Here is a 21,605-nt window from a genome sequence, read left to right as displayed (position 1 = left end):
AAAGCTAATAATAATGGGGTTAATTTTATATATTTTTAATACTTTGATCAGCCACGAGTGCGGGACACTATCGAAAGCCTTTTGGTAGTCTATATAGCAAGTATGTAAATTACGTTTTCGAGTTTGAATCTGTTTTAGAATTACAGAATCGATAACTAATTGTTCTTTACATCCCATATGTTTTCTGCGACAACCTTTTTGTTGTTCAGATAAAATATTTTTTTCATCTAAATGAGTATATATTAAATCTGTTAAACAAGAGGTTAAAATTTTGTATATTGTCGGTAAACATGTAATGGGTCTGTACTGAGAAGGATTATTAATATTTTCGCTTTTGGGTAACATATAAGTAATACCCTTAGTTAGAAAATTTGGAAAATTTTGAGGTTGACTGACAAATTTTGAAAGATTTTTTGCCAAAAGAGGATGTAAAGTAGTCAGACGTTTGTACCAAAAATTATGTATCCGATCGCAACCCGTGGCTTTCCAATTATGAGTATTTTTAATAATTTTGGTTAACAATTCAACCGATATATTAGAAAAACTCATTTGTTCAATACCTGAAAAATTGAGTTCTTCATTTTCTATCCATGGAGTTGACTCGTTATGTTTTATATCTTTACTCCAAATTTTAGTCCAAAAATCGCGCATATCTGATTCAGATGGTAACGGAATATTATTATTCGAAATAATATTTTGTTTATCGTCAAGTTTGGAATAAAATATTTTTTCATTTTTCTGAAATAATCTATTATTATTTTTTTTATTATACGTATAATTATATCTTTTTAATCTACTAGCTTTTACGCCTAATTTTTGTTTTAATAAATCCAATAAATCATTGATTATATTTTCATTATTATGACTATCAATGTTATAACCAAATTTTCTACCAATTTCATCTACATGTCTCAAAATTTTCCTACTTCTATTTCCATTTTTATATTCTATTACTCTAGCTATGTTACTTCTTAAAAATACTACATCATTTTCTAATCTGATCTGCCATTCTGGTTTACTATAACTATATGATCTATCGTCAGAGGATGATAATTTAATTCCTAACTTATTACAAACAGTAATCGCACTAGCGTATACTATTGTATGAAGATCTAAAAAACTAATTTCGTCAAATATGATTTTTGGTAAAATTATGTTATTTAATTCAAAAATTAATTTAGATAATTTCTTTGACGTATGCAATTTCGGTAATTTTGGTCTAACTGTTGGCTCTACATCTATATATCTGTTTATATTATTATGAAGTAAGTTAGCTAATTCTACTACATTTTCATCAACAAAGAACTTTTGGAGATTTAAAATTTTGAACAAATAAAAATTTATATTTTTATTCATATAGATAACACAGAATCGTGATTTTCCAACATGTGAATTATGTAATGTAAATAATTACTATCTAATTGACCGTACACATTAAATAATAAATAAAATATCAAATTAATACCTGAATCAACAGTTGGCCATACTTATCATACTTGGCCATGCCTTGCCAGTTGTACATCCTTTCACAAGTATGGCCAACTGTTGATTCAGGTATTAATCAACTGTTGGCTACACTTGTGCCTTGCCAGTTGTTCATCCTTTTACCGTCAATTAGTACCTGAATCAACAGTTGGCCATACTTGTGTCTTGCCAGATGTTCATCCTTTCACCGTCAATTAGCCGCCATAAAATGATGTGTTTTGCAGATCACTCGGACACATTCCGCTTTCTGAATCAAGGAGAAGACCCCTTCATTGATGGAGTGGATGACCTCAAATCTTTCAAGGACACCAAAGAGGTAAATTAATCTAACCTCAAATAACTTACTTCTATGTACTTGTCTTCCTCATCGATGGCCTCCGCCGTCGAGGGGTAAGGCTGTCGACTAGCAATCCGGAAGTCTCTGGTTCAAATTACAGCATCTGCAAGTAAATTTTATTGACTAATTTATGTTATTTCACAATTTATTATTTTAAAATGATATATAGTTTATTTGCTGAACGTTTCAGAGCGGAAGACGTCTCCGTAATGTCCTGGTGTAAGACCACCATTCCGTATTGAAATGTGTTTGGTGACCAGATCTAACTAGCCAGGTACTTTCCCACCTTCCTCTTCCTCATATCCTTTCCCCCCCCCCCCCCCCCCCACTACATTCAGCTCACAACATACCCCAATTGGGAATGCCATAATCTCACTGGCTAAGTAATGTGAAATATTAAGAGATGTAGACATTTTCAACTGTAACATGAGAACATATAAAATGCAGCTTACTAAGCTGATAACTTAATATTTTATTTTGTGAAATAATTCTATCTTCTTAGTTTATTTTATTGTTTTTAGTATAATCATGCGAAAACTGTATTACTACTAACTTTCTTTACTTGTTTTATAACATTTTGTAATTCCTTATAATGTTTATTTATTTTTATATTTCTTTTTCATTTATAAATATATTTTGTAGGTAGAAATACTAAATCAACAACTAAACTTAATGGAACTTTATTGGTCTAGAACATATGAATAATTACTGTTTATGCTAAATGTATAAATGACTGTTTGTTTCCTAAGCAAAAATTCTTTTCATTTTCATAATTGGAACTAGTTTTCATATCAGACAAGCGAAACTAGGAACTAAAATTATTTTATGAATTAATAATTCTTTGAAATGCATATTTGTTTTGTTTAAATGCTTGACTGACGCCAGGGCCGGCCCTATGCAGGTTCAATTGGAGCAGTCGCTCCGGACGACGAATTGACGATAACTCATCTCACATATCGCTTTTAAAGATTAATTTTCAAAAAACGGCGTTACACAAATCATCCAAATATTATCGATTCCAGTTATCTCCAACCGAGGCGTCTACTGGTTTTGACAAGGAGCGCCAAAATTTTACTTGTGCCGCGCGTCGTTTGGCTCAGGGCCGGCCCTGACTGATGCTTAGATGATTTAATAGAGTGAAGATACGTTTCTAAGATAATTCGCGTAGTTTCACTGAACTAAGTCCAGTGGACATACTTTTCCGGCCTATTCGTGTACATATTCTTTGAATGGCTATCATGCAGGTGATAAATTTTTTGTTTGATTAGTATGAATATAACATGTACTTAACCTCTCAGAAAAGGACTTTTATTAACTTTGTGTTCCTTTGCGAACTGTCAAAACGCGAAAATTTTTGTGTTATTCACGAGTTTTGTTAAAAGCTTCATAACTCACGTTTTGGGAAACGTAGCCTCATTCTAAAAAATGTTTTGGAAAGATTATGAAATTCACTATCGTATTGTTTTGTTATACGTAAATATTTGCGTGTCTAAATATACATTTTCTGAAAACGTCAAAAATATATAAAAATCGCTGACCATTATTTCAAAGCTGTGAAAAATGTACTTTTTTCTGAGTATCATAAAGAAATAACACTTTATATATTGAAGAAATATAATTAAAAACTATTAGTCACCTCAAAATATTAACCGTCCAAACTAAAATATTTTTAATAAATTATTTAAAAACGCAATAAATTATGAACGAACAAGATGACAGTTTCAATCGACTCAGATAACGCACCTCTACATTCCATAGATATTCTTGAATGCAGACGCGTAGCGTTATTCATTATCGATACTCTGTTTTTTAAATCATGGCAATCCGTATACTAGTGATGGAAATAAATCGATTTTTGTAAAATCTCGCGCGTTTACGTGAAAAGACGTACTAATGTCTTGACCGCTATTATCATATTTACGTCTTTTGACGTTCTAATGTTCCGAGTGGTTAAGACTAACTAAATTATAGTATACTTTGAACTTATTGTACTTACTTACAATAAGTTCAAAGTACTCAGTTATTGAGTCAGTTTCACCTACAATTATAAAATCCTGTGAGTTTTCACAGGTCTGCTTTAGTTTCTTTTAATATTCGATTGTTAATAATTCCAGGCCTTAGTGACACTGGGCTTCAGCGACAAAGAGCAAAAGGAGATGTTTATCGTGCTGGCGGCCATATTGCACCTCGGCAATATCACCATCTCCCCCGGGCCCGTGGAGGAGGGGGGCAACGACACTAGCGGAGACACCAGCCAAATACAGGTGATTTAGCCCTCCACCACTCATCACTAATCACTCATCACTAATCACTCATCACTCAACACCCATCACCAGATATTGAATTGTATGCATTTGCACATTGTTTATGCATAATGGATATACGATGTCAACAAATCTTTTTGGTCATTTATTTATTTATTTATTTATTTATTATTTTATTTACGCCCTAATGGGCTTTTACATGAAAATATACATTTACATTGATTACAATAATTGAACATAAGAAGATAAATGGAGTTAATTGTAAGAAAGCAACACATATAATAAAATTTTGTGCAAATTAGCAAAACACTAATAAGATGGATTCAATATAAAATATACCCAAGCATGAAATAGTAAGTAAAAGAAAGTTCAACATAAAAAGTAAGTAAGTGGGTGTGTTTAAACCCAGTATTAATTGTGTGTTTAACAAATCGATAAACCAATATAAATTAGAGTGTAACTTACTCGTGAGGTAAAGAACATTATAACAGAGATTTAAAAAAAAAAAAAAAAAAAAAAAAAAATAACAAAATAAGAGTTGTACCTGTAAAAAGCAAAAACTAATAGAATTTAGCAATATCGACATGAATAAGAAATAATAAGATCTGAGATGGAACATAGTGTTATGTATAAAAAGTAGTTAGTAGGTATATGCATACAATTATAAGTGTATAGCAGAGCAAATAAAAAACAAACAAATATGGATATAATTTACTTGAAAGGTTTCGAATGGGAGAAGATGTAATAAAATTATTAAAGCTATAAAAGTTAATTATTAGCCGATAGAATCGAAATAAGTTGCCTTTTAAAGCTCACAAAATTGTCAAAACCAAATATATCTATAAGTTCACAGTATTTATTCGCAAGGTTGTGAATTCTAGGAATTGGTGAAAAAATAGAATAATTAGTGTTGAGGTTCTTGTTAAATTTAAAAGTATCTTTACTGCGAGTTTGCCTAGCAGGAACATTAATGCAAATAAGTTCCAACAAATTAGGGCTGTCAATTAAAGATTTAATAATTTTGAATAAAAATAGCAAATCAATTAACACTCTTCTATCAGATAATTTAAGAAGTTTAGTTTCAGCAAGCAAGTTATTGTAATTTATAAATTCGATTGGAATTTTCATTTTAAAATTAATGTACCGAAGGAATTTATTTTGTACCTTTTCTAATGATTGAGAATGGACCTTGTAGTACGGTGACCATACGGTGGAATTGTATTCTAATTTGCTTCGTACTAACGAGCAATACAGATGTTTTAATGTTGACATACTTTTAAAATTTGCTCCCATTCTCAAAATAAAACCTAGTATTCTCATCGCATCGCTTGTTATTTCATCGATGTGTTCGTTAAACTGTAGACTCTCGTGGAATATAACACCAAGATCACGAATCTGTGATACACGAAGAAGATTAGCACCATTCATAAAATAGGAAAAATTAAGTGGATTTTTGCCTTTGTAAAAACTGATAATCTGGCATTTACCTAAATTTAGTTGCAAATCATTGACAGAACACCACGCACATAGTTTATTAAGGTTCAACTGCAAAATTGCGCGATCGTCATCGTCTTTGATTATTCTGTATATCTTCAGATCGTCGGCAAATAACAGGATTTTAACATTAGTAAAAATATTAACAATATCATTGATAAACAAACAAAATAATATTGGGCCCAAGTGAGATCCCTGTGGTACTCCGCTCGAGGCAGCAAATGTATAAGAAGTAAACGAATCTATCTTGACTGCTAAGTACCTTCCTAATAGATAACTCTTAAACCATTCCAACATACTCCCTCTTATTCCCAACAATTTTAGTTTACGTAATAATATTTTGTGGTTTACTTTATCAAATGCCTTACTGAAGTCAGTATATATGGAATCAGTTTGATGTGATGCATTAAGGGCATTAACAATATCATTCGTGTACAATATCAAATTGGTAAGAGTAGATCTACCTTTAATGAATCCATGTTGAAGGGGAGAGATGGTTCGATTGATTCGGGATATCAACTTATCTAGTACTAGGCTTTCAAAAAGTTTGGGTAAAGTAGACATTATACATATTGGCCTATAATTTGTTACTTCGCTCTTATTACCTTTTTTGAAAATGGGCGTTAAAAGACTAAACTTCCAAAGGTCCGGGAATACACCTGATGAGAGTGACTTTGTAAATAACTTATGAATAGGATATGACAATGTATGCATACAATTTACTAAAAACCTGGGCGGAACATTATCAGGTCCTGCGGATTTTCGGGAATCAAGACTCTTCAGCTTAGATATAATATCGTCTATGGTTACATTACAGTCAGATATATCAAGAGTTTCAACCAAATCAAAGCACGAAATATTGCTGTCTTCACTTGCATTAATGTAAACGCCGCTAAAAAAATCAGCAAAAAGATTAACAGTTTCCTGAAGATTTTGGGATAATTTAGAATCGAATGACACACTACTAGGTATGTAAGTACCATTTTCTTTTTGGGATTTAACATATTTCCAAAAGAAATTTGAGTCGTCCATGATAGAGCCTTCGACATCACTAATGTAATTTTTGTAACATTTTGCGGAGAGCTTATTGCACTCTGCCCTCAATTTTTGAAACGCAGTATAATCGATGGCCAGGCGACTTTGTTTGAATCTCTTATGAGATAATTTTTTGAGGTAAATTAAATCTATCAGGTCTTTTGAGAACCATTTTGGGTATAGAGTTTCTCTGTAAGTCGTTAAAGGAACAAATTGTTCAATTGCAGAATTAACGATGAAGTAAAATTTTTTAAGGTGTACATTAATATCATCGTCGCTATCAAAGAATGACCAGTCAGTCTGTTTAAGGAAATTTGAAATTTTAACATAGTCAGCTTTTTTGAAATTTCGAGTTTCTACTACCTTTTTTACGATAGGAATTGGTTTAAGATTAGACATGCATATTTCTAGTGGTGGATGGTAAACATCGACAGGTAATAGAATTTCGGTACTTCTCACAACACAGATGTCAGACACATTTGACAGTGCCAAATCCAACGTACGACCTCCTATATTATGAACATTATTACACTGTGTTAGACCTAAGAACAGTGCCATATCTCTAATAACACGAATATTAACATTAGAACAAGAATTGACAGAGTTCATATTACACCAATCATAATGTGGCAGATTGTAATCACCAACTAGAAGTAGTTTAGTATTAGGATATTTAGCACAAATTGATTCAACCTCGTCGCAGTGATTGCTGTAGCTTTGGACATCAGAATTCGGAGGTAAGTATGCACATCCCACTATTATTTTACCTCTAGAAGTGTTCACATTGACAAATAGTTGCTCGATGGATGTGTTTTTTGTGGATATTTTTGAAGAACTGAGATTTTTTGAGATAGCAATGGCTACACCACCTCCTCTCGTTTTGGCACTTGTTTTAGAATTCCTATCCATACGGTAGATGTTGAAATTAGGGAAGCCTAATTCGGCAGAATTGATTCCTGAGTCGAGCCATGTTTCGGTTAAAATGAAGATATCACTGCTGATAGTTGCCGCCGAAGTCAGCAACATGGGAAGTTTAGTGCGGATCCCTCTCACATTTTGGTAGTAGCATTTTATTTTTTGTTGTTTCAGTTTTTTGGCGCACATTCAATAATTTTAGGTACAGAGTTCACATATTTGATAGTTATATTGGTTTCACCGTTGTTCTTCCTCGTCTCGAGTTGTTGGCGTAAATCTAGAAGTTGAGTCCTCTGCAATGGTGTTTGGTCGTTACTGGCCTTTATACCGTTTTTCAGTTTTGCGTTCCTGGTCAAAACCTCACGAGCCGAGACAGAGTCATTGAATTCGACCTTAATCGGTCTAATTTTGTTGGACTTTTTTACACCAAGTCTGTACGACTTAACCACACTCGGTATTAATTCATTATTTATATCACTAATCGCTGAAACTACTTTATCGCTGTCCATTTTAATAATTGTTGTTGTTGATTCTGAAATACTTTCGGGAACATTAAATAAAATAATGTTCTTTGACCGGGTTTTTCTTTCCTCGGCCTCTGCGAGCAAATCATTTATTGAAGATGAAGTATTTGTCGGGTTAGTAACAATAGACTGAGTATCCGTTACACTTTTTAATGTTGACAATTCTCCTTCCAACATTCCCATACGAACAGCCATCAATCCTGTGGTTCCTAACAGATCCGTTGTTATCGGGGTAATTTTACCCATTTGCTCCTTCGTAAATTTGTTGCCGGGGTCATTAATAATTTTTATCAGCGAACAGAGTAGATCCTTGGCCTTGGTCATATAGTTAAGAGAGTTCTCGTTTAAATCCATATTAAAATTTATTTAAAAAGAGTTAAAAATATGTTCACTTTATTCGTAATTAGTTTATACACAAACGCCTGTTTCCCGCAAACTGTTTAGCACTATTCAAAAGTGACGACACTTTCGACCAATGGCGATAGTAATGACGGACTGATAATGCGCCTGCGCGTTTGGTATGTTTACCAGTTGAAAATTGTTATTTTAATATTTTTAAAACACAGCACTGCACAGCACACACGATAATTTAAAAATCTAACTGATTGAATATTTCGAAGATGAAGTGATTTAACTACTTCGACACTTTATGTTGTGTTTACTTGCAATTTTCTAATGTTTTGGAAGTTTTAATGTGGAGCGTATTCACTATCTGTGTAATCAATGACGGTAGGTATTATCTGATTATCATTGGTGCATATTTGAGCTTTTTTTGGTTGTTTGTGCATATTTGAGCCTTTTTTGTTATTAATGCATATTTCAGCCATTTAATTTTTCAAATTTGAGGTGGTCAATATATTGCATTGGTTGATACAATATTTCGAAGGAACCAGTTCCTTACCCAAAGATTTGCTGACCACTAACCCTCTATTCTGCCCATTAGCATACCAATCATGCGTATTTTCGTTTTTGCATTGATATATATAGTGCATATATATTCAGCACTAGTCATTTGTCACTTGTCACTCGCCAGTTGTCACTCATCACTCATCACTATCCACTTAATGCTTACAGTAGTCATCAATCACTTATCTCTCATCTTTTTCCAGGCCGACGACCGCCATCTGTTTGCCTTTTGCCAACTGACGGGCATCTCGCCGGCGCTGTTGTCGCAGCGCCTCACGCACCGCGCTTTGGTGTCTCGCTCGGAGACCATCGAGTCACCGCTGAGTGCGGGGGCGGCGCGGGGAGCTAGGGACGCACTGGCCAAGCACCTCTATGCTAGCCTGTTCTCCTGGTTAGTGGAGGGGGCAAACAGGGCACTCAGGTGCGAGCAGGCCACGCAGCATAGGATAGGCGAGTAATTTTACTTAATCCTACATTAACCTACACTTAACCTAACTTAACCTTCGCTTAATCTAACTTAACCTACACCTAATCTAACCTAACCTACAATTAATCTAACTTAATCTACACTTAATCTAACCTAACCTACACTTAACCTAACCTAACCTACACTTATCCTAACCTAACCTACACTTAAACTAACGTAACCTACACATGAACTAACTTAACTTACACTCAACTAAACCTAACCTAACTAATGTTAACTTATATTCTATAACCTACATGGCAGAGCGTTTAGCTCCTTCGTTCTGGATTTAGAGATCACTGTTACAAAACTCGTAAACAGTATGTGTACTACTAGGCTTCTCAAGTCTTTCCGGAATCCCACAAGGACCTATTCTGGGACCACTTTTGTTTTTATTTTTATATTTTTGACTCGGTCTACACAGATAATACAAGGTTTGACTATTTCCCCTCCCACTTTCTTCTAGTCCCACTGACTCATCTCGGTTGTCACATAATAATTTTGTTTGTTTCTTCAAACTCATTATCATTCCTGGTTGACTGTGGAACAATCTTCTAGCTCTTGCTTCGTCCTATATCACTCTATCTCTTTTCTTTATTTGCTCTGAGCAATGAGCAATTCGATCAAGCAAGAGTAAGCTTTGAGCGTTCGATCTGGCAATACTGGTGGCTTCTCGATTGGGGAGGGAGATAGGCCATCTTCATGTGCCTTACGTATAAGTTTGTATATTAAAAATATTTTGTTTCAAATCTCATACGTATTATTTCCGATTGTTTAAAATTCTATTTGTTTTATTCAACCAATCCTTGCTCTTGCATTAACCTATGTTCTCCTTTCAGGTGTCCTGGACATATACGGCTTTGAGACCTTCGAAGTGAACTCTTTCGAGCAGTTCTGCATCAACTATGCTAATGAGAAACTCCAGCAGCAGTTCAACTCCCACGTCTTCAAACTGGAACAAGAGGAGTACCTTAGGGTATGTCACTTGAGCCACATTTATATTATTTATTTATTAATTAGTATTGAAGCTTATAAAAAAAGATAATTTGATGGTGCAAGAGCAAAGCTGATTTGATAACAATGTCAAATGTGACGGGGTTCAACCTAATGCAAGTAATAGTGCTAGTCGTCGATTTGATTGTCAGTTAAATGTGATGGATGTTAAAATACCTCAACCTTAAAAGACCGTTGGTTTAAACCCCATCACATTTCCAGAATCTTATCTCATCTTTTTTCCCTTGTTCTATTCGAGTCGGAAATTTTTCGTCTAGATAAGGCACCTCCAGGTGTAGGACAGGTCCTGCTTTACTTCAGAGACCCCTTTCCGTAGCATGCCCAGCTTTTTCACGCACAGTCTCTTGATTTGTTTATCCCAACTTTGCCTGAATGAATTCTTCCCTCTGGAATCGCATTCATAGTTTTCAGCGCAATTTTCTGGCATTAAAGCATTAATATAAGGCTTGGGCATCCTCCTCAATTCCAACTTTTCCAGATTCTTTAATGTTTTTAACTTATCGTATTGTTTGCAGGAAGACATAACCTGGACCATGATCCATTTCTACGACAACCAGCCGTGCATAGAGCTGATCGAGGCAAGGCTCGGAGTGCTAGACCTGCTGGACGAGGAATGCCGGGTGCCGCAGGGTAGTGACGCCAGCTGGGCTGCCAAGCTGCACCGAGGTTGTGCTGCTTCCAAACATTTTGTCACGCCGAGATTTCACGCGCAGGGTATGTAAAAATTTTATTATTTGTTTACAAATAATGTATGTAAAAGCAGCTGAAACTGGGTTTCACTGACTTTACAATGTGTTAAGCCATGCTCGCTTTCTCACAAGGTATCATTTGGTCACAAGGTTTCACTTTATAAAATGGTTTCACATTGTCACAACTTGTCACACACAGGAAAGGCCCATGGACTACAGTGGGGAATACTCTGCTTACATTGTAATCGTAGGTGCTCCAAAGAGCTTCTTTTACTCATCATTTTAGCAACAATGCACAGTTGAGGGGCGTCAAACACATCCTTAACATTTGTACAAAATTGTATTTTGCCATACGAGGAAGGGCAATTTTTACAAAACAATCGTTCTGTTGAATGTTTTCCAGCTTGTCATGTGTATTTATCTTGCAATGTGAGTCTCTTCACCATCCAGCATTTTGTCAGACCCCTCTTATCACACCAATTTTCTCAAGTCAAGTCATTTATGTATTTGTATAAATTCCAGCGTTCGTGATAAAGCACTTTGCGGATGACGTGACATACATGGCCGCCGGCTTCCTGGACAAGAACCGCGACACGGTGCTGGAGGAACAGGTGCAGCTGGCGAGGGCCAGCTCCTGCAGCCTGCTGGTGACCCTGTGCGAGCCCGCCCGCGAGAGCAAGCTCAAGGTGCCGGGACCCGTGCCCTCCGTCAGGGTGAAGATATCTCCCATCATGGCCAGCGTGAGTTACTATAGTATACAACTAGATAGCCCTACATCTCATTACTCTTATTCCTTTTAAAACTATGCTTCTTGTGTATACAACGTACATGAAAAGCTCTTAAAATATCTTTAATTCCTCATTTCGACCTTACCTTCAACATTAATGTTTTCAATGCTGGCCTTTTTAATGCAATCTATCCCACCACTAGTGGCTGATGATCCTGTCAGTTTGTTTCCAAAGCCAGGCGTGGTAACGAGCAATTTTAAAACTTATACCTGCTGGAATTATCCTTAAATGAACTGTGAACGAAAATTGGCACCATCTCTATTTGGTGAAATGAATAAATGTCTTGTGGCTTCGGGTGATTCCGCGTTGCCAAAGAATTGCGTGATTTTAATGCAATGGTATACTTTGATGCTCTGATGTTGAAGTTTCTCAGCGAGCGATATGGAATCCACTCGCACCACGCGACTTATGACACGTGATACAAAGAACGAAATTTCGAGCCGGTTGAATTTAACTTAATTTTTTAATAGTATTACTTTTATTACTGTTATTTTCTTTGATTTTTGGTTTATAACTATTATTTTTAGATTGACCGCGGAGTATGTTGCTCCTTTGCTCCTTATTGCTAGCCGCTACTGCCCACCCCCTGGCACTTTTTCACAACGCATGTGTTTTAGTAGAAATTCAAGATTATAATATATGCGACGTCTGTGGACAGAAATAACCGCAAATGGATTACAAATTAGACGAAAATGTATATTTCAGTCAGCCCCCAGCTCCTTGAGCAAGCAGCATAAGCAGACGGTGGGAGCGCAGTTCCGCTCCTCTCTGCAGGCACTTATGACCTCGCTGAACTCCACCACCCCCCATTACGTGCGCTGCATCAAGCCCAACGACGACAAGCGTCCGTTTGGCTATGATCCCGCCCGGGCCGTACAACAACTCAGGTAAATTATATATAACATGGTCAACAATCTGTTTGATATAACACGGTCAACAATCGGTAAAAATCCGCTCTTATTAGAATCTTAGATTTATAAAGAAAAATAATTTGTATTATTATTCTGACATATTGGGTGTTATTTTCATACAATCGAACCTCCCAATTTATAATAGAACTAGAAAAACAGTAAACTAGAAAAATTTAAACTAAACAAATTCACATTTCAAATATAGAATTATTAATTACATAAAAAGTAATTTTATAATTAGGTTATAGATAACTACTTAATCACTTGTCCTCGCACAATCATCAGTTCAAATTTTTTCCACCGAAATTAGTATGTTCAATAATCTCCCATTTTCCTATACATTATTTACCGCATTTTATTTTACGTAATCTTATGTAAAAACTTATAATTTTATTTTCGATGTTCTACTCTATTTTCTTTGACAGTAGTTATAAAATTATTTAAAGAATTACCATCAGGTCATGTTACCCCTTGGTCCTGTTTTTTCCAATCCAATTGGTACTTTTAGTTTTCAATTTTTTTTTCAGAATTTTTGAAAATTACAACAAATTTTATTGCTTACGTTTTTGTTTTTCAGGGCTTGCGGAGTTCTGGAGACAATCAGGATTTCCGCTGCTGGCTTCCCTTCACGCTGGCTCTACTCTGAGTTCTTCCTCAGGTAACAAAAATAACACAGACAATATAGAAGCACCTAAATTATGTCAATTACTCAGTACGGATAAGGATTTTCCCACAATGAACAATGCGGCTAGTTCTTCAGAGCACCTTCCATTGAAATACCGGCAGAACAAACACAGAATTCTCGAGTACTAACTGAAGTCCCCTGAAGGCTTTACCCAGAGTTTTTCGAAATCTTATGTAGATAGTGACCTTCCTCTTGTTTTCAAAATTTCATCAGTCTCGTAATAAATGATTTGTACATAAATCAAAAGTCACAGACACTCTTCTTTATATAAACAGATGCAAGAATTCCAATGTTTCCTCGACTCCGCTGACATCGAGGCAACAGACACAGACATAGCGAATTTCACATATCAACATATTTAAGGCTTCTTTTATTTGGTGAATGGTTATAGTTGAAGCAGTACTGCGTGCGTATCGGATCCAGTCGAGTTGGTTATTGAATCCCTCAAATATGTCAATGACTCGTTTTTGTTGTCTAGATACCGAGTGCTCTGCCACTCCAAGGCTATTAACCGGCACGACTACAAGGCCACCTGCTCCAACATCATTCACAATTGCATCAAAGATGAGGATAAGTACCGCTTCGGCAAGACTAAGATCTTCTTCAGGGCGGGACAGGTACAAGACAATACACTTAATTCTTTTTTTAGACAGTAGCTACGTTCCACAGTATAACTATGTACACAAAAGACAGAGAAAATTAGATACCACAGGAATACATTGTATTATTACAAATTTAGACGGTGTCTACGTTCCACAGAATACCATGTAAAGAAAAGATAGGGACAATGGAAGATTAGTTCTATTAGATACCACAATAATACATTGTATTATTACAAATTTAGACGGTGTCTACGTTCCACAGAATACCATGTAAAGAAAAGACAGGGACAATAGAAGATTTGTTCCATTAGATACCACAATAATACATTGTATTATTACAAATTTAGACGGTTTCTACGTTCCACATGTAAAGAAAAGACAGGGACAATGGAAGATTTGTTCCATTAGATACCACAATAATACATTGTATTATTACAAATTTAGACAGTTTCTATGTTCCACAGAATACCATGTAAAGAAAAGATAGGGACAATGGGAGTTTTGTTCCATTGGGTACCACAGGAATACATTATATTATTACAAATTTAGACGGTGGCTACGTTCCACAGAATACCATGGAAAGAAAAGACAGGGACAATGGATGATTTGTTCCATTGGGTACCACAGGAATACTACAAATTTAAGTATTATTACAAATTTAGACCGTTTCTACGTTAAGCCACAAAATTTCAATTTACACGGGAATATGTAATTATAACAAATTTGCTTTGAAAAGATGTTCTTGAGTTCACATCCTGAATGCATCTATAGGACTGGGAGTTATAAGTTTCAAGTATATCGTGCCTCAATATCTCATGTTGAAACCAGTTGATTGACATTCCAGGTAGCCTATCTGGAGAAGCTCAGAGCGGAGCACCTGAGGCGGTGCTGCATCATCATGCAGTCGCAGCTCCGAGCCTTTGTGGCCCGCAAGAGCTATCTGCGGCTGCGGGCGGCCGTGTGCGGACTGCAGCGATACGCTCGCGGATACCTGGCCAGAAGGTTATTAATAATAATATATTATTTTACATTACGAACCATAATTTAATTGATAAGAAATTGCAATTACAAATAAGAAAAATTTATTCAGACATATGTCATCAGGCATTTTTTTATTTTATTTTTTTTCTTATTTATTCACATTTAAACCCGCTAAACTACTTAGGTAGTTTGTCAGCAGGGACATAGAGACAACATTTATAAAATCATAAGATACAATTTGAACGGTACATAATTACATAAATTGGTTACATTGCAGAAAAGTTTAAATAGCAGCATAAAAGCCTTATATAATAAGCAAGTAAAAATAAATGTATGAACAAATTAGTATTATCAACAAGTACATCAATAGTTTCATAAATAGAGGTAGGTAGTCAGGTATTACAAAATAATTGTTTTTCCATTTTCTAACAATATGAATTCCATTTCAGGGGCATCAGTATAAATCATTATTATCCAATAACCATTTCCTTAGATTATATTATGCATGTGGTGAAGATTGTGTCAGTGAGGAGAGACTCTTTCAAGAATCAACAGGGTTTTCCTTCTTAATATCTCCTCACTGATGCAATATAATCTATATCTGAAGAAATTTGATCCAGGAGAAATGTACTCCTCCCCACCGGGAGAACCATTGGCAGGTTGGTCGTACAGGCAGGAAGATAGAATAATCTATGCTGCCGCTGTCTTAAATAGTCATCAGGAACATAACGTCTCACACGCTGAATAAGGGGGTTGCGGCATACCCATCCCTGCTGAGCTGCAGGGAGTAAAGTCGTAGCATGCTCAGAAGGGAGCTCATCGGGTAGAGCGAGGGATAGTGCCCCACTCCCCCCTCCTGTGTAGAGAAATTTCAGAAACTTATTACTGCTAAAATTACAAAAGCAACCCGTCCACCAGATCCATGTTTTCTGCTCTCTATTTAACAATCTCTTTCAATCTTTAATATTAATGATGGCCGGAAGATTATTACTGCTAATTACTATTTTGTCCAGGTTGTAGTCCTCAATATGGCTAAAAATAACAACCTATAATAATTTAACATTAATTCCTGGTACTCAATCTATCAAAAAAGTCCAGCGTAATTTATCCTGCCCCGCGGCACATTTTGACATAATGTATGTAAAATGGATCATATGTAAGATATTGGTAGTACAACATCCATGTAGATCAGGTTAAAGTCAAGCATTTAAATCACTAATCCATCTCTTCTCTTTCCAGACTGGCACAAGAACTGCGTCGAAAGCGTGCTGCCATCGTGATTCAGGCGACAGTGCGTGGCTGGCTGGAGCGCGTCCGCTATCAGCGCCTCCGACGCACGGCGCTCGGGCTGCAGGCACGCTGCCGGGGTGTGCTGGCTAGGAGAGCTTACCAGCGCATGCGCAGAAACAAGGCTGTGAGTATAACTGATCGTAAATATTGAAAATACAAACTAATACCTTTTTTTTACATTAGCTTCACACAACTTCTAAGAAAAATAATTTCCCTCAGGGCCTATGTCATATTTGGGGATGCTGAGTGTAAGTTCTTTTTAACACAAGGATGGAGAAGAAGTTCTAGGAAGGTAAAAGATATGTAGGCTGGTAGGAATCTAAGGGTTAGCGTGCACAGGAGCAACGGACGTATGAGAGATAACAAGAGAGGGGTAGGGCCACAATGTTTTTATTTTCCATGGAAAACAAATATGTTGTGATCCCAACCCAGTGTTCTTGTTTGTGTCTGATGTTTTGAAACAAACCAAACAGCGAAAGAAAAATCTCAAGGGTGCTGTGGGATTATCATCAGTTTGGCTCCTTGGCTCCTTGGCAAGTCGGCTCCCGGAGCAGACTGCTCCAATTACGCCTGCACAGGACGCGTAATTCCTTTTCCGTATTTAATTGGAGGCAGTAGTAGACGAGGACTGCCTCCTATTGAACACAGAAAAGAAAATACCCGCACGGGACCGGCCTTGAGTGGAAGCCCGTCTTTAGTTACTCTTCTTGTATTGTTTCAACTACCAAAACCCTATAACGACGCCTTGTAATATTTTACAAAATTGTTTCTAAAAAGAACTGCATTACTAATGCAACAATATCTTTCTTTTAGGCCATCATCATTCAGAAGACGGTTCGTGGCTGGCTAGCTCGCCGCCGCTACGCTAAGATGAGGAAGCAGGTCATCATTTGCCAAGCCGCCGTAAGTCCTTTTCTCTCTCTTACTTGATTGACAAGCAGCAATAAATGCACTGATGATAACACATGTCAAAAATTTTCTTTTATATATTCAATAATGTTATTATTCAATTTATAAAAAGCAGTTTATTTATAAACAAGTTCTGCTGTGAAATTATTATTATGCATGACAGTTTCTAGCTGCCTTCTAAAGACATTGTCAAACAGTTTGATAATGCCTTCAGATGGATTATTAAATGAAATTCAACAAATTAATCTTGATAACAGTAAATAATTGCACTGTATGCTTTTCACAACGATTTTTGGTGTCCTCCAAGGGTCTGCCATGGGACTGCTTTTATTTTATTTTTATAAACAACTAATAGTTACTACCTGGCTATACTTAATAAACAATATGGCATCTTAATTTATTTTTAATGACACTAGAGCTTATGTTTTGAGAGTTTTGCTACATCATAAATACAGATTTTCTATTTTGTTTTCTCAATTTAATCTCACATTTTTTTGTCAGGTGAGGCGATTCCTGGCACGCCGCAAATTCAGAAAGCTGAAGGCGGAAGCCCGCAGCGTGGAGCATGTGAAACAGCTCAACAAGGGGTTGGAGAACAAGATCATCTCTCTGCAGCAGCGACTGGGCGACCTTCAACAGGACAACAAGCAAATCGTACACTTGCAGAAAGATGTGGAGGACCTCAGGTAACGGAATTTTATCTCTCTATATTTGAATAAACCTGGTTCCTCCACTTCCTTAGGTCCTGCACTGCATTGACAGCTGTGGCCAGTGACATTCCGGACGACTACTCTTTTTATTTACTAAGGATGTTTCGGAGAATTTAAACAATTCTTCAAATTTCATAGTTAATTTTCAAGTTCTGTGAAAGATTTTTTTTAAGTTCTGTTATTATTACAGTTCTGTCAGGTAACTAGCCTATAATTATATGATAACAGAACTCGAATAGGACTTTTACAGAACCCGAAAATGAACATTGAAATTTGATGAATTGTTCAAATTCTCCAAAACAACCCGTCCTTAGACTAACGGTAATAAATGATATCATTTAAGCAACATATTAAACTGCATACCGATTAGTAACTGAGTTGTCAAATGCGTCGGCTTCCCACCCAGGCGTTGTGGGTTCAGTTACTCTGCTGGATCAGTCCTCCATCATTGCGCAAGCAACATTTTCGGCTTATAATATTGGTAGTGGTTGAATTCAAATATTGTCAGGTTATTCGTAACCCCGGGATTGTTTTTCTTTCTTTTATAAAGGTAAAGTGTGTAATGATCCGCCCTTTCTACTTCAAACTTTTTCTTCTCTTCTTTCTACGATAAATTTTCTTTAAGTCCCATAGGTAACTTTTCCATAAGGCTTTGGTTATGTATATATCCGGGGTAGGAGGGTCCTCCCTGCCGCCTTTCAATCCCTTGCCTCTCTGTTTATTACACACCCCTTCAAGTGTGTACATCCTAGTTTGTCTACGTGACGTACGACCTTGAACGTACTCATTTCACGTGACGGATCAGTATAAAAAGGCTTCACCGAACGTTGTGTTGGGTTTTTGTTTCTCGGTTTAGAAACCTAGTTATCTATGTATGTGTGGTATCCCTTGGTTCTTTTGAGATAGATTGAGTTGAATTCATTACCGCTGTGTTTTAAAGCCATCTCATAAACCTGATTTTTCTGGGTCGCCTGCTCTTCAAACTAGCTACGTGAGTCTACCTGTCATAGGATTATGTGAGTATAATAAAGTGTTAGATTTTATATATGTGATATACATACGATAAATTTATGGTGTTAGTTGTCGGCGCCATCCATGTATATATTTTGGGAGGGGAAGGAGAGGAAAGGGAATGAAATTTTTTCAAGCTAAGATTGACTCCTCCTCTTACCAAACAAAACTGATGGATGATAATTTGAGCAAGGCGATCGATATCTGCGTGTCTGGATATCACAACCGGCCGGGTCTCCCCTTGTTCCAAATCGGCAACCGTCACGCCAGAATAAAGAAAACCAGGTCTCATCACCAATTTCAGAATTGCCCCAATCTCATACACCTCCAGGAAAATCTACTTTACTGAGTGTAGAAGGGGAAAGCCATGACATCCCTTGTCACGAATCTAGTCACGAAAATGTGACACGCAAGGTCCTAAGTTACGTGCCACCTCTAGAAAACGTTGTAACTCCCACGCCGTCGGGGATTTACATCCCTTTCTAGGTCAATACATAGATAACACACGACGATCTTGTCGACATTTAGCCTGCTTTTTAACGATAGGTTCTGTGCCTACCCATTCAGCCAATTATCATGTGAGATATATGTAAGGTCTACTCGAAATGCCAAATTTAGGATGAGGACTGTCTGTATTTTAATATTCGGTTCTAGTAATTATTTTATGAGGTTACTAGCATCCTCGTGTATTAGGTATGGGTAACTCCTACTGAATACCTATCCTCTCAGGTAGGTATAAACGGATAATTGGTTTGATTTTTGCATTTAATTTAAAGAGGCTGCCTACCTCTCGAAAGGTACCTGTTGAGAAAAGTTGTTCGGTTGGTAGTTTTATTTCGGAGATTACCATCTCCCTCTTTCGACTTTAGATTTGTTTTTGTGCATCCCAATTCGTAACTTAGAAAGTCAAACAATAGATGAAAAGTATTAAATTAGAAAAGTCAAATAACAGACGAAAGATATTCATTTTGTTCTATCTGGTTGCATCCGATCGCTTTCTATTTGGGCGGTCATACGCTAGCAAAACTCCCCCTTTGACTGACTGTACACCGCGCCTCGGCCTATATATGAAAAGGTCATCGGCCCGTCTCCCTTTTTCAGCTGGTAGATAGTCCGATTGACACATTCCCTTTCAATGATAACATTATTTGGACGACAGGGGTTGTAAACTTGGACGCTGTATCCGTCCTTTAAAAGGGACTTCTGTTGTTTAATAAATAATATAAAAACTCACCCTGTTAGTCACCTCCAAATCCTAGTGTGAAGCTTACCTGGTTACACACTATATAGCTAAATCAGTTTAATTTTTCGGTCTACCCCCTACCGGCATTCCTTCTTCCTTTTAGTGAAATCCTGGCAATTTGTTCACTTTTGTTCCCCTCCCTAAGACTTTAAAAGGGTAATTAAATATTCCTGTAAATAAAATTGTACCTCCCTAATCTGTTAGGATTCGAACCCACAGTTAATGATATATTTGTTTCTCTGGTTTTCGGTCTCCGTGGATAAATGCCATCTCGCCAAATCAATAACCTAGCCCGATTAAACACTTCCCGCCTTTAAGTACATTCACTCTGTTTTAAAAACGCAATCATTATTTTTATTATTTTCATGTTTTTAAGACAAGCAATCTAGTTCGAACTGTATACGAAATCACGTTTAAATCAACACAACTTTATAACACAATCGCGATTGCACAACACCTGGCGCCCCTGAGGTGGGTTTTTACAAAACGGCGCTCTACAAATTATCCAATTATTATTATTGTCATTATTATTAATTGTTTTCTCACTGAGTCCAACCACTCTCACTTCACACAAAAACCGGTTCAATAATATTTCACTTTAATTCAGAAACCAACAAAGCTTTCCAACATCATCTGAACTCACTAACCAATTGCAATCTCACACATCACTTCTGGCTTGCATTCACCTCTCGGGGCTGTCAACGTATCCGAATTCAAGACTCGACTGCCTGTACCTGCGCCCTGTCCCGTGTGTATGTGTTTACTCCAGGCCTGTCTGTCAATAAATCTTCCGTCGTTGTCTAAACAAAAAATTTTTTTGAGCACGTTCGTTTATTATTTATCGTTTATTTATTTTCGTGATTATTCAAACCATCACAAGTGAAGTATGAATACATAAAAAAGAAAGGAAATATAAAGAATAAGTAAAATTGTGATGAAAAATCTAAAATTGATAACATTCAGTTATTGATTGATTTGAGATATTATTCAGTCTCAATTTATAACATATAATCCTCTGTTTTCTTTGCTTTTAACTTTGTTATTTGTTAAAAGCAAATAAAATTGTTTGACATATCATATTTTCAATCGTTTTTAATCATACTAAATACAATCCTAGAATAATAAATATTATACATATTTGTTTCTTTGTTATGAATCACTCTAACTGAATCAATATTAAAAACCACACACATTACGACATTACAACTATGATTGTAAAAATAAAACACACACCCGTCCGAAAACAGAAATTCTTTGATAGCTGCAAACTACGCTTTCGCACTTTATTTTTAATTCTAGGACTTTAAAATAACATTAATTAAACGAAGAATTCAATAACGAACACA

At 36.2% G+C, this 21,605-nt stretch overlaps 1 protein-coding gene across 2 annotated transcripts in view; it reads left to right on the top strand.

The window, feature by feature from the left end:
- didum (dilute class unconventional myosin) overlaps positions 1 to 21,605 on the top strand; it is a 93,613-nt gene that overhangs the window by 31,269 nt on the left and 40,739 nt on the right. For both annotated transcript variants that reach the window (XM_089647897.1, XM_089647898.1), the window contains exons 7-19: positions 1,710 to 1,801; positions 3,937 to 4,086; positions 9,164 to 9,410; positions 10,266 to 10,402; positions 10,956 to 11,154; positions 11,652 to 11,869; positions 12,623 to 12,804; positions 13,406 to 13,486; positions 13,992 to 14,130; positions 14,960 to 15,117; positions 16,336 to 16,510; positions 17,200 to 17,289; positions 17,797 to 17,981. In XM_089647897.1, the coding sequence (XP_089504023.1) occupies positions 1,710 to 1,801; positions 3,937 to 4,086; positions 9,164 to 9,410; positions 10,266 to 10,402; positions 10,956 to 11,154; positions 11,652 to 11,869; positions 12,623 to 12,804; positions 13,406 to 13,486; positions 13,992 to 14,130; positions 14,960 to 15,117; positions 16,336 to 16,510; positions 17,200 to 17,289; positions 17,797 to 17,981 (2,053 nt within the window). The remainder of the gene's footprint in view (positions 1 to 1,709; positions 1,802 to 3,936; positions 4,087 to 9,163; positions 9,411 to 10,265; positions 10,403 to 10,955; positions 11,155 to 11,651; positions 11,870 to 12,622; positions 12,805 to 13,405; positions 13,487 to 13,991; positions 14,131 to 14,959; positions 15,118 to 16,335; positions 16,511 to 17,199; positions 17,290 to 17,796; positions 17,982 to 21,605) is intronic.

Source organism: Hesperophylax consimilis, chromosome 27 (assembly GCF_061612785.1).
Source record: "Hesperophylax consimilis isolate HC1 chromosome 27, BYU_Hcon_1.0, whole genome shotgun sequence".
Taxonomy (NCBI): domain Eukaryota; kingdom Metazoa; phylum Arthropoda; class Insecta; order Trichoptera; family Limnephilidae; genus Hesperophylax; species Hesperophylax consimilis.
The sequence above is the reverse complement of the archived record's forward strand: the minus strand, read 5'-3'. Positions and strand labels throughout refer to the sequence as shown.